Genomic DNA, 12,230 nt, shown 5'->3' on the forward strand with positions numbered 1-12,230 from the left:
CTTTCTGCCCTTCAGGGCAGAGTCCCACAGGATCCTGCCCACCACTTCCTTGAACAAACCCAACTGTTCTCTTGAAGTCTACAGTCTTTAGTTCACTGTTTATCTTCCTCATTTTTCTTAGGATCAGCTCATGGTCATTGCAGCCAATATCTGCAACACTCAACAGCAGATGCTGACTATTACTTCTCCAAACATTTCCTTCTGAGTTGTGTATTCACCAAAGTGTCTTCCTAAGCCAGGCTGTCTAGCACCTCAATCAAAGGAGTTCTCCCTAATGCACCTCCAAAACCTTCCACATTGTTGAAGTCCATTATGTTGCCCTCCCAGCAGGCATTAGTCCTCTGTGAGAACATGGGCCTGCAACTGGGACACTTCTTGTTTAAAAAAACTTCTTATTTAAAAAAGGCTTTGTAGCAGACATCCACCACAATGTCCCATTCCTCAAGCATCCATCTGATTTATCTAAAGATGAATGCCTGATAAACTCCTAGCATGGTGGTTCAGTTAGAAAGCTTCTCCATAGTGAACACAAATCCCTCCTTGTCTGTCTTTCAAAACCTTTCTCATTTTTTTTTTCTTTTTCTCTCTCTACTACATTTTTATCTGATTGGCCTTGTGATACATAGTCCCTGTGCTTGGAGGAAGTGGAAATGTCTTGCGCAGTCTTTCCTCTACATTGTGTTCTATTTTTCTAAATAATAAACGTAATATGGTCACAAACTAAAATAGCTCACAACATTTTCATCCATTTTCCAACACCAAAAGCATAGATTAGACTGAACTGAAGCAGGGAGAAACCTGGCACTTGGGAGAAACATGACGTGCCTTGATAAGCTGGTAGACTTCACATATATACAAATAAAATAGGACCATAAAGTCCTCAGGACTCACAGTATGTTTTCCTCTATGACTGTACAGAGACAGTAATCACTCAACAACATATAATGCCTTTCCTGCAACCACCTATCACCTGCTTTTGGATACTCAAGTAGAGGCATTAAAAATTAAACATGATTACTTTCAATTTGTTAACCTATCATTACTAAATGACAGCACCAAAACACACTATAATTACTGAACATAAACACATACTTGTAACTCTCAACCTGTTGACACGAAGACACTGTAATGAAAGAATCTGTGCGAGAGCTGTAAGTCAAGGGACCAGGCAGAAGAAAACCAGGTAAAAAACGGCCAAAAGCATAGCTTTCCTGTTCAAACAACATAAGCATCCCATCCATGGACTGTATGCAGATCAAATCTCGACCTAAGGAAAGCAACAGAAAGAAATACACAAAAAAAACAAAGCAGTTATTTATTTAGTTTTAATCCTAAACCTGCAAGTAAATTAAAATTGTACGCATCAGTAATCCTAACAAAAATGAGATTCATTTGCATTTATGGGAGTGTTAGTATACTATGAGGAAGAATACTAAATATTCCAACCTCAATAAAAGCTTACTTTCTAAAATAAACAAACTAGATTTTGGGGGGAATAACATTCAGAATCTGTTAGAAGGGGGGAAAAAAATAAGATATTTTATTTATTTCAAACCAAATTCCTAAGGATATAACTATTACAATTTCAGTTTAAAGAAATGTTTCAATATTTCCAAAACACCAAATTATTCTGGTTGTTAAATGCTTCCATACCTTACAAGCAGTCATAACAACTGTGGTTTAAAAATAACCTATTCTATTCTTCCAAGTCTACTGAAGCAATATAACAGAAAGTCCTACAAATATGTATTGTTGGGAAATAATACAATGGTAATGTTTTCCACATTTTACATTCACATTTTCTGTCTTCAAGGGAAGAAAATACAAACCAGGTCTACTCTGTATTACCAGTAAGACTAAAAAATATGAAATAAAAAAAACTCAGCTTGGAGTAAATGACTTCAAGCCTCATCCATTATTCAGCAGCCTCAAGACATGACTTAAGACATGGCTTGTCATGCCTCAAGTACACCAATCTAAATTCAAAGTCTCACTGGGAAAAATTCTGAGATCAGAAGCTGATTATGCAGTTTGCACTTCATATGCAGGGTAACAATTCAAACAAACAATATTTTTTATGCATTTAAAGAGAGCATTAATAATTGTTAATCATTAAGATTAACAATTCCTGAAGGTGATAGATGTGTCTTTACTGAATTCAGAGATAAGCACTTATCTTGCAAATGCTACGTGAAGTACTTGTAATTCAAAATGTCTATTCACCTCGATTAAAATACTCTCTTGTGTCTCAGGAATGATTCTTTAGGCATGGATGACCCCAAAAAATTGTCTGTCCACTAAGTTCCACCCTCTTTTAATTAGTGTTTCCTAACAGAAGAAGGTGAAGCCAAAAAAAAAAAAAATAGACTAAAACTTCATTCTTAAAGTTACATAAAGGTAACAAAGACATTCAGTACCTAAAAAAACAACAAATGTACAGTGCAAAACATTGTTCATCTCCACTGCGATTCTCCACAGAAAGTTCAACTACTTAAAAATAAATAGCAGTGTAAAAGGCCAGAAGTACATCATGTTACTTGTCCATGTGATTAAAATACACAATAAAAATTTAGCTGAGGGTAAGAAGAGAAAAAAAAATGAAAGGAAAGTGAAGCACCTGGGTCCTTTCCACTTGCCCTCCTCCCTCACCCCTTTCTCAGATTTTACCATTTTCTAAAAATTTAGATCTCTCCTCCTTTCCGGATTCTGCATATAACTCACAATATGTACTTTAAACTCTGCCGCAAATATTAACCATTTGATAAGAAGAACATTTGGAAGTACAATTCATATTGTTAATCTGGTTGAGGCAAAGTTGAATCTTTCAGTCTCTAGTGAAAAGACAAGAGGGAGGCAGACTCTTCTCTGTGACACCCAGTTACAGGACTAGAGTCATCAGTAACAAACTGTATCACATGAAATTCTATCTGAACATAAAAATCTAATTTATTTTTTGTTTACTGTGAAGGTCATCAAACACTGGAACTCATAGTCCAGAAAGGTTGTAGACTGTCCTCCCACAGACATGCTGATAATACAGTGGAACACAATCCTGGGTAACTTTTAGGTGAACCTGCTTGGGAAGGGAGTGGACTAGATCACGTCAAGAGAAGAATCATTCAATTCCAGCATTCAAAGAAGGCATTCTATCTTTCATCTCTGTTCCACCCCAAGGCACCTCTTGCAGATATCTGTTCCTCTGAGCTGTGAAATTTCACAGGATTTAGTCCTATCACATGCTCCTGGATCAGCAACAAGTAGAAACCATAAGAGAAACTTGAGAACTTTTGCAAGGGTATGCTATCAACATTAATGACACCCAGCTTCCAATTCCCAGCAGTTGCTGACATTATTCTCACACTGCTGATACAATCTAGAAAAAATATGAGTTAGCCAGCTGTATAAAATTATGATTACCCAGTAAAAGTTCTCTGAGAAACTTGTACAAACACTGATAACCAGTAAAAGGTGCTAGCCCACTGGTTGCCACCACAGTCTCTTAGGCATAGTTACTTTAAAGTATAGTTATTGACTACTACAAATAACTAGTGGGATTTTTATTTGGCTTGCAAGAAAACAGTGCTTCATAATCCAGGTGTCTATGTGACCACAATTATTCTACATCTGTTACCTCAAAGTCACATCTGTTCACATTCAGCATTCAAAGGCATACTGAAAACCCTCTCAACACTTTACATCATCTGACTGTTCGGTTCCACTTCTATTTTACACCTTTATCAAGAATGCAACACTGAAGTCTGGGTATAGAGAATCTTCAAATCCCCTTCCACACTATGAATTCTCCTACCACCAGCAATGTGCTACAGAAAAAAATCTGCAGCTGTCTGCCCAGTTTCCAGAGCCTTAGCTTTCAGTGCCTAACTTCAGTGGAACTCCCTGGTACCTGAAACCTGAAGACAAATTGATTACAGATCATCTTGAAGGTTTTTTTAGAAGGCACAGTAGAACACATTTTTACTTTGTTTTTTTTAAGGCACTTCTTATTTTCCCTCTTTTCTTCCTTAGAAATACATAGATAAAATCAGGAGGAAAATAAAGCAAGCAAGAATGAAAAATTAAACCTGTGCATAAAATTACTCAAGTCACGAAAACATTCTTACAGCAATTATGTTTAATCTTTTTCCATGTTGCTATTCAGATTTGAAAAGTTCTAAATATTGCTTGATAGAAGATCTAAAGAAAAGACATTTAATTTTAAAATGAATGCCCTTACTAACACAGAAATCTTATATATTTTGTAATAGAATAAAATTTCAGGCACTCCTAATTATATTGATAATAGTGAGAAAACTATCTCAAGACAACTACTGATCATAACCTTTAGAGTTTAAGCTTGCCTAAAATATACAATTAAATTGTTAATTTCTACTCTTCTGATGACGACTATAGCAGATACAACTGATATGCAGTGATACTCTCTACAACTACCTGAAAGGAGGTTGTAGCCAGGTGGGGGTTGGTCTCTTCTCCCAGGCAGCTCTCAGTAAGACAAGAGGGCACGGTCTTAAGCTGTGCCAGGGGAGGTTTAGGTTGGATATTAGGGAGAAATTCTTTACAGAGAGGGTAATCAGACATTGGAATGGGCTGCCCAGGGAAGTGGTGGATTCTCCATCCCTGGAGGTTTTTAAGATAAGACTGGATGTGGCACTTAGTGCCATGGTCTAGTAACCACAGCAGTAGTGGACCAAGGGTTGAACTTGATCTCGGAGGTCCCTTCCAACCCAGCTGATTCTATGATTCTATGATACATATTACAAGTCAAATAACAAAAAAAGTAAAAGTCATTGCAAGTGTTGAGGTGTTATTGCTTAAGTAACAAATAATAATAGCTTCTGGTCTCCTCTTTTTTATAAATACTAACCTTATTCTTACCAGTTTCATCACATCATGAAAGTGATGAACAGAAAAACTATAGCACCTCCTGCAATATGTATGAAGCTACATGTCATATCAAACACGGAAGCATTCATTGGTCCATTCCAACTTGGCATACTCTGTGATTCTGTGATCTTTAACATGCATAACCCCAATCTTTGTAAAATCTCTTCAGTTTTAACAGTAGTGACATGATTCATTACGACATGACATAATATGACAAGTTCTTTAGAGCACTCCAAAGATCTCCAAGCACACTGCAGTACCAAACCATACTTGCCTAAAGAAACAAATATAGGCATATAAGATTGAATCAGCAATCACTCTTTGGGCCTTTAAAAGCACTTCTCAATACACCCACCACTTTGTTCATCATATTTGTGTTGTTCCTACTCACTAATTTTCAAATTTGGATTTTAACTAGCTTGTACAAATGGATCAAACTCCAGTTATCCAAACTATTACATGTAAAGCTTAATTAAAGAAAATTAAATTGTATATGAACTCCTATTTCCCAGCTTTTTATAGGTCAACTTATTTCCTTCAGCCATTTGTTTTTAATGTGTAGCTAGTGAATGGAGTTTTTATGTTTCACTTTAAGAAATGCAGTCTTCCAAAAACTCAGCCAGAAATGTCCATTTCAAAAAAGCTTATTGCAGCCAGTTGGCTTTGCCAGTGACACATTTATAAAGTGAAAATATAAACCACAGTGTTTTCTGCGTATCAGATGGAATCACTTAGTGTACTCTACATAGTTTCAGCAGCTTGTGTCTCAAGAGGAATGTCCCTCAGCCAGAAAGTGTTACTTTTAAGCACTAGTCTAGCTACTGTTGTTTTGTAGTTTTGTTATTCGAGCAGAATACGAATACATTTACGTCACACTTTTAAACCACAATGTATTTTTAGAGCTAATGCAATGACAAAATGAGAGGCAGGTGGTAGTTCTTTGAAATAAGCTTCTAATTAAAGCTATTTTGGAGCTCAAGGTTTTTTGCATGTTAATGACTTCCTCTACTCTCAGCCTCCCCTCTGGCACCAAATCATTTTCATAAAAAGTACATTATGTAATCACAAGGCCTGAGCACCACGTGAAATCATGCAATGAAAACTACAGTGGGATAAATTGGAAATTAGAAAAAGCTTCATAAAGTTACATACTTTAGGAAGATGTCAAGTGAGAAAACTTTAACTGCCTTTATTGGTAGTCAAAAGTTCCTCAATACAGGAGCCTAAGAGCCCCTTAATGATATGCAGAAAACGTTTTCCTAATATGATAAACAAATTAAATCCACAATCCATTGACCAGTGAAGTGATGCACATAAACTGCATTCCCATACACTGGAAGAGAAGTTCCTGTCCTGACTTGAAACAAGTAAATATGTTTTCCTTTTATTTCATCATTGAAATTTGCCCTGGAAAATTTCTCCCAGCATAGACAACAAAGTCTCCTCTAGTTCAAACCCATTTTGGAAAATTCTACTTGCTACTGAGTTTAGCTCATTTAGCAAAACAGATCTGGGTCTGTGAGGAAAGGACTTCAGGAATCAGTTCTGATGAATGGAAAAACCATTAGAAAATAAGTTAGAAAATAAGTTCTTAAAACAATGTATGCCTAGTAAAAGGCAAGTCTTAGTTTACTTCCCTAACCCAACTCAGGAAGCACGTGTCAGTGTACATTCAGAAAGAACTCTGAATTTACTAGTTTGGTGGTCTGGTAGCTGCTCCTTGCTTTACTACAGAAGGGATCAAAGTCCAGAATTTCAGCTGCAGGCATTCATTCTAGGCCAGAGGATCTGACAGCAGTGCCAAGGCAGTGCAACACCCTGAACAAACGTAAAGGGGACAAGGAAAAATGCCCTGCATCGCTCAGTGCTAATGCAATTACTCATCCCAAATGATGCACAAAGTATACATATGTTCCAGCTGAAACAAAGTTCTTTTTTGCTGGAATTGAAAAATCACTCCAACAGGAAGGAAATAGAGTAGTGGATAGGAAGAACTTCAAGAGATACGAAGGAAAGTATTTCAGGAAAACACTAAATCCTTATTCTACTGATGTTAGCTTTAATTATTTTCTAATCCTTTCCAGATAATAAAGTATTGCAGTAGAACATATTCACAAGTCCCAGTACAAGAGATGCTCTCTCTGTAACAGCTCGCTTTGTAAGAAGCCTCCCCAGTCAAGTCACAGTAAAGCATGCAGTCAGAGATGCCATGAGAAAAAGAATATTCTTGCTTCTCTCAGCCATCAAACTGCATTCCCTCTACCTAACCTCTTGTAGATATCTGCCTGCCATGAAGCATAAAGGAGGATTTTAGATGGAAAAGGAATCTTGAACTATTAAATTACCTCCAAAGGCCAATCAGCCCTCACTGGCACAATCGATCCTTTAGAGAAATACCCTGTGATACACCCTTCTATTCTTCATTCAGTTCTTACCACAGAAGATGACATAGTTAATTATGCAACTTGGGAATGATCCCTTTAAATTTTATATTAGCCTAAGGTGGTGGAAGTACCCTCAAAACAAGAACACTAGTACGGTTCAAAGGAGCACAAAAGACTGGCATGCAGTATAGAGATCCAAAAGTATCACAGCTGCAATATACAACACACAAAAGTTCCTACAGGAAGAAACATGGCATTTGACACTGTTTAGACAGGAAAGGTAAAGTTTCTTCCCCTAAACAGATTATAATACTAAAATTTGTTTTCTACAACCTTCATATTAAGCAGAGAATTTCTTCCATGTTCAAAAGTGGATGTTTCTATCTAGTGCAAGAAATAGTCTCAGGAAAAATGTTCAGGCAACTGTGAAAGCAGTATCATACAAAGTCTTTCTCCTTTTCAATACAGCAGATTCATTGTAGAGGGGGGTTTGAAAAAAAGGACATCAGCCATTCATGGAAAAATGGCTGTATAGAAGATGTGGCCTGAATAATGACAGTTCCTGAAGATATGGTAGAACTCTTTTTCCTTAAATTCTGTTTGTTGCCATAGCTTGGTCAGTAACTATTTTTCAGGCCTTAGCAGCTGCAGAAATCTTCTTCTAAGAGTTCTGCATTCATACAGGCATTAAAATACTAGCATACGCTTTTTCTGAAGCAAGAAGGAGAAATTCTAGTTTGTGAACCTTTCCAGTGTCAAACTGCCCTCATCCGAAGTTATATGTTATATCATACATTATACAAATATTATAGAACACCTTACTGAACTAGTAAATCTCTCATAATCAAGTACTGTCAGCAGTTGCCCTTTCAAATCAATAACATTTGACTGAATAGTTAGGGCACATGGATTTTTTTAGTGAATGATAAATCAAAAGCAGATCTTTCATTGAGTTCAGCTGAAGTTGAATATAGTCCCTATTTTGCAATATTTTAGGTAGATTCAAAAGTACAATAAATCTATTATCTTTAAAATTCCATTTAAGACAGACCTGCAAACTTATAACCAAGCAGAACAACATAATCCCACTGGGTTAAAACCCAGTGAAATTCCCCATCTTTTCTCCTACTTCTCCTTTTATAGTCTACTTAGACTAAGAAGCTTCATGATTCCTAAGCACTTCCCAAAGCAGTTTGATGTGTGAAGCTCTGTCTCAGGGAGAATGAGTGATTTGAAAGTTTATGGCTTAGGATTAAAGGGCAGACCAGTAAGGGTGACACTGGTGTGGGTGTTTGCTACAGGCTGTCTGATCAGGAGGAGGAAGAAGATGAGGTCTTATACAGACAACTAGAAGCAGCCTCACAGTCACAGGCCCTGGTTCTCATGGGGGACTTCAACCACCTTGCCATCTGCTGGAGGAACCACACAGTGAGGCACAAACAATACAGAAGGTTCTTGGAAAGCACTGACAATAACTTTCTGATACAGAGGGTGGAGGAGCCAATGAGGAAAGGTGTGCTGCTGGAGCTTATACTAACTAACAAGGATGGTCTTGCTGGAGAGGTGAAGGTTGGGGGCAGCTTTGCCTATAGTGACCATGAGGTCATGAAGCTTAGTATCCTGCCAGGAAGAAGCAGGGCAATGACTAGCATCACAACCCTGGCCTTCAAGAAGCTAACTTTGTCCTCTTCAGGGACCTTCTTGGAAGAATCCCATGGAAACATGTCCTAGAGGGATGAGGGGTCCAAGAGAGCTGGTCAATATTCAAGGATCACTTCCTTCAGGCTCATGAACAGTGCATTCCCATGGGCAAGGAAGTGAGCAAAAGAGGCAGGAGACCCGCATGGACCTTCTGTCAAAACTCAGGCATAAGCAGGAGATACACGTGGTGAAAGGATGTACAGGCCACCTGGGATGAATACAGGGATATTATCAGAGTATGCAGAAATGCAACAAGGAAGGCCAAGGCCCATTTGGAACTAAATCTGGTTAAGGACGTCCAGGATAACAAGAAGGACTTCTTCAAATAAATTAATAACAAAAGGAATACTAGGGAAAATGTGGGGCCCCTACTGAATGGAACAGGTACTCTTGCAACAGAGGTTGCAGAGAAGGCTGGGATACTGAACACCTTCTTTGCTACACTCTTCACTGACAAGGCAAACCCTCGGGAATCCCTGATCCAGGAGACCAGGGAGAAGGTCTGGTTTCCCTTAGTTGAGGAGGTTTAGAGACCATTTAGTCAAAGTTGAGATCCACAGGTCCATGAGCCCTGACAGAACGTACCCACAAGCGTTGAGGGAACTGGCAGGTATCATTGCTAGGCTGCTCTCAATCATCTTTGAAAAGTCATGGAAGTCAGGAGAGGTTCCTGAGGACTGAAAGAAAGCCAGTGTTACTATAGTCTTCAAAAAGGCAAGAAAGAGGATCCAGGGAACTACAGGTCAGTCAGCCTCACCTCAATTCTTGTGAAGGAGGTGGTACGGCTCATCCTGGAGGTCATCTTTAAGCATGTGGAAGACAAGGTGATCAGGAGTAGTCAGCATGGATTCATCAAAGGGAAATCACGCTTAACCAACCTGATTGCCTTCTCCAATGGTATAACTAGTGGATAGATGGGGGAGAGCAGTTAATGTTGCCTATCTGGACCTAGCAAGGCTTTTGACACTATCTTCCATGGTAACCTCATAGGCAAACTCAGGAAGTGTAGGCTGGATGAGTGGATTGCGAGGTGGATTGAGAACTAACTGGATGTCAGAGCTCAGAGGGTTGTGATCAGTGGTAGAGTTTAGTTGGAGACCTGTAACTAGCATTGTCCCCCAAGATTCAATACTGGGCCCAGTATTGTTTAACATATTCATGAATGACTTGGATGAAGAGGCAGATGCCTCCTCAGCAAATTCACTGATGACACAAAGCTGGAAGCAGTGGCCAATACCCAGAATGCTGTGCAATCCTTCAGAGGGAACTTGACATGATTGAGGAATGGGCAGGGTCGAATTTTTTGAAGTTGAACGGACAAGTGTAGGGTCCTGCATGTGGGGAGGAATAACCCCAGGCACCAGTATAGGCTGGGGGCTGATCTGCTGGAAAGCAGCTCTGCAGAGAAGGACCTAGGGGTCCTGATGAACAGTAAGTTGTCCATAAGCCAGCAGTGTGTCCTTGTGGCCAAGAAGGCCAATGGTATCCTGGGATGCATTACAAAAAGCATTGGCAGCAGGTCAAGGGAGGTGATCCTGCCCCTCTACCCAGCCCCATGTCCAGTTCTGGGATCCCCAGTACAACAGGGACATGGAGCTCCTGGAATGGGTCCAGTGGAGGGCAACAAAGATAACTGGGGGACAGGAGCATCTCTCTTATGAGGAAAGGCTGAGGGAGCTGGGCCTGTTCAGCCTCAAGAAGACACGACTGAGAGGGGATATGCCTATAAGTATCTGAAGGGAGGGTGCCAAGAGGATGGAGCCAGGCTCTTCTTGGTGGTGCCAAGCAACAGGACGAGTGGCAATGGGCAGAAACTGTAATACAATTTCCACTTGAACATAAGGAAGAACTTCTTTACTGTGCAGTTGACTGAGCACTGGAACAGTCTGCCCAGAGGGATTGTGGAGTCTCCTTCTCTGGAAATTCAAAAGCCAGATGGACACTATCCTGAGTAACATGCTCTAGGGGACTCTGCTTGAGGGGGGGAGTTGGACTAGATGACCTCCATTGGTCTCTTCCACCTTTTCCCATTCTGTGTGATTCTTTACTAATTTTTTGAGCTAGAGAATTGTTGAAGACATCTGCTGAAGAATCCTCTCCAGAATAACTGCAGTCACATCCAAAGAACTCATTGAAAGCAGTTTATAACAAAGTTGAACAGTCTGAAGCTTACAACACAGAAATGGAAGTTTACTGCACAAAGTATTAGAGGGAGTTCCTATACCTCTTGAAGAAGTTTCAAATATCCCCTTAAAATTACAAATAAACAGATTGACTAAATATGTTCAAAACCACCAAGGAAACACAGATACTTTTCACATTCAGATCATTTGTCTACATATATCCTAGGCTAGTAACCAACATACAGAAAAGACTAACTCTTACTTTGTGGTCAAAAGAGTCAGTGAATTACATCTATGAAAAAAAATTACCATCCTATTGGTTGACTTTTTGGCAACCTCAGAAAAGACATCACAGGTTTAACAAGCAGGAACAATTTGTTATCTTGTATTTTAAGACTGCTGGAAGCACACAGCGAACACTCAAATGATGGGGAGTTGGCTGTGAGGGGCTGATCACTGCTGAGGGACAGGCTGGGCATCGGTCAGTGGGTGGTGAGCAGTTGTATTGTGCAACATTTGCTTTTCTTGGTTTTTATTTCTCTCTCTCTACTTTTCATTATTATTGTTTTAATTATTACAATATTTTGATTTATTTCAAATATTAAACTGGCCTTATCTCAACCCACAGGTTTTACCTCTTTCTGATTCTCCTCTCCATCCCACCAGGATGAGGTGGGAGGAAGTGAGTGAGCCGCTGTGTGGTACTTAGTTGCTGGCTCGGATTAAACCACAACAGTGATGTAGTAGGGTGATTTTTGATAAGAATGATTTGCACCAAACTTAATAACCCAAAGTATAATTAGTATAAAGCATTATAGACTGTACAAGATACATTTCAACCCTCTAGGAATAGCAACTAACAAGGGTTTGGTGACCTTTCAAATAAATACTTATAGGTTAGTAACTTCTTTTGTAATGGAGTAGTCACTGATGAACAACAAAAAAATAAACAAAAGCTACATACACACATTTCTGAAAGATCTTTGAGATGACAAAATAGACTAAATAGTTAGAAACCAGAACTGCATTCTTTTGGATGAAAAAATACGAGGCAGCAAACAAATCTTACACAAATGCATCCACAAGAAATGCTGGAACATTTAATAAGAAAGTACATATA

At 39.0% G+C, this 12,230-nt stretch overlaps 1 protein-coding gene across 2 annotated transcripts in view; it reads right to left on the reverse strand.

Annotated features, from left to right (window-relative positions):
* BBS9 (Bardet-Biedl syndrome 9) overlaps window positions 1–12,230 on the reverse strand; it is a 289,085-nt gene that overhangs the window by 258,489 nt on the left and 18,366 nt on the right. For both annotated transcript variants that reach the window (XM_051789144.1, XM_051789143.1), the window contains exon 6: window positions 1,093–1,267. In XM_051789144.1, the coding sequence (XP_051645104.1) occupies window positions 1,093–1,267 (175 nt within the window). The remainder of the gene's footprint in view (window positions 1–1,092; window positions 1,268–12,230) is intronic.

The sequence above is a fragment of the Manacus candei genome, unplaced genomic scaffold, assembly GCF_025592945.1.
Source record: "Manacus candei isolate 608988 ecotype Guabito, Panama unplaced genomic scaffold, ASM2559294v1 h1tg000026l, whole genome shotgun sequence".
NCBI classification, from domain to species: domain Eukaryota; kingdom Metazoa; phylum Chordata; class Aves; order Passeriformes; family Pipridae; genus Manacus; species Manacus candei.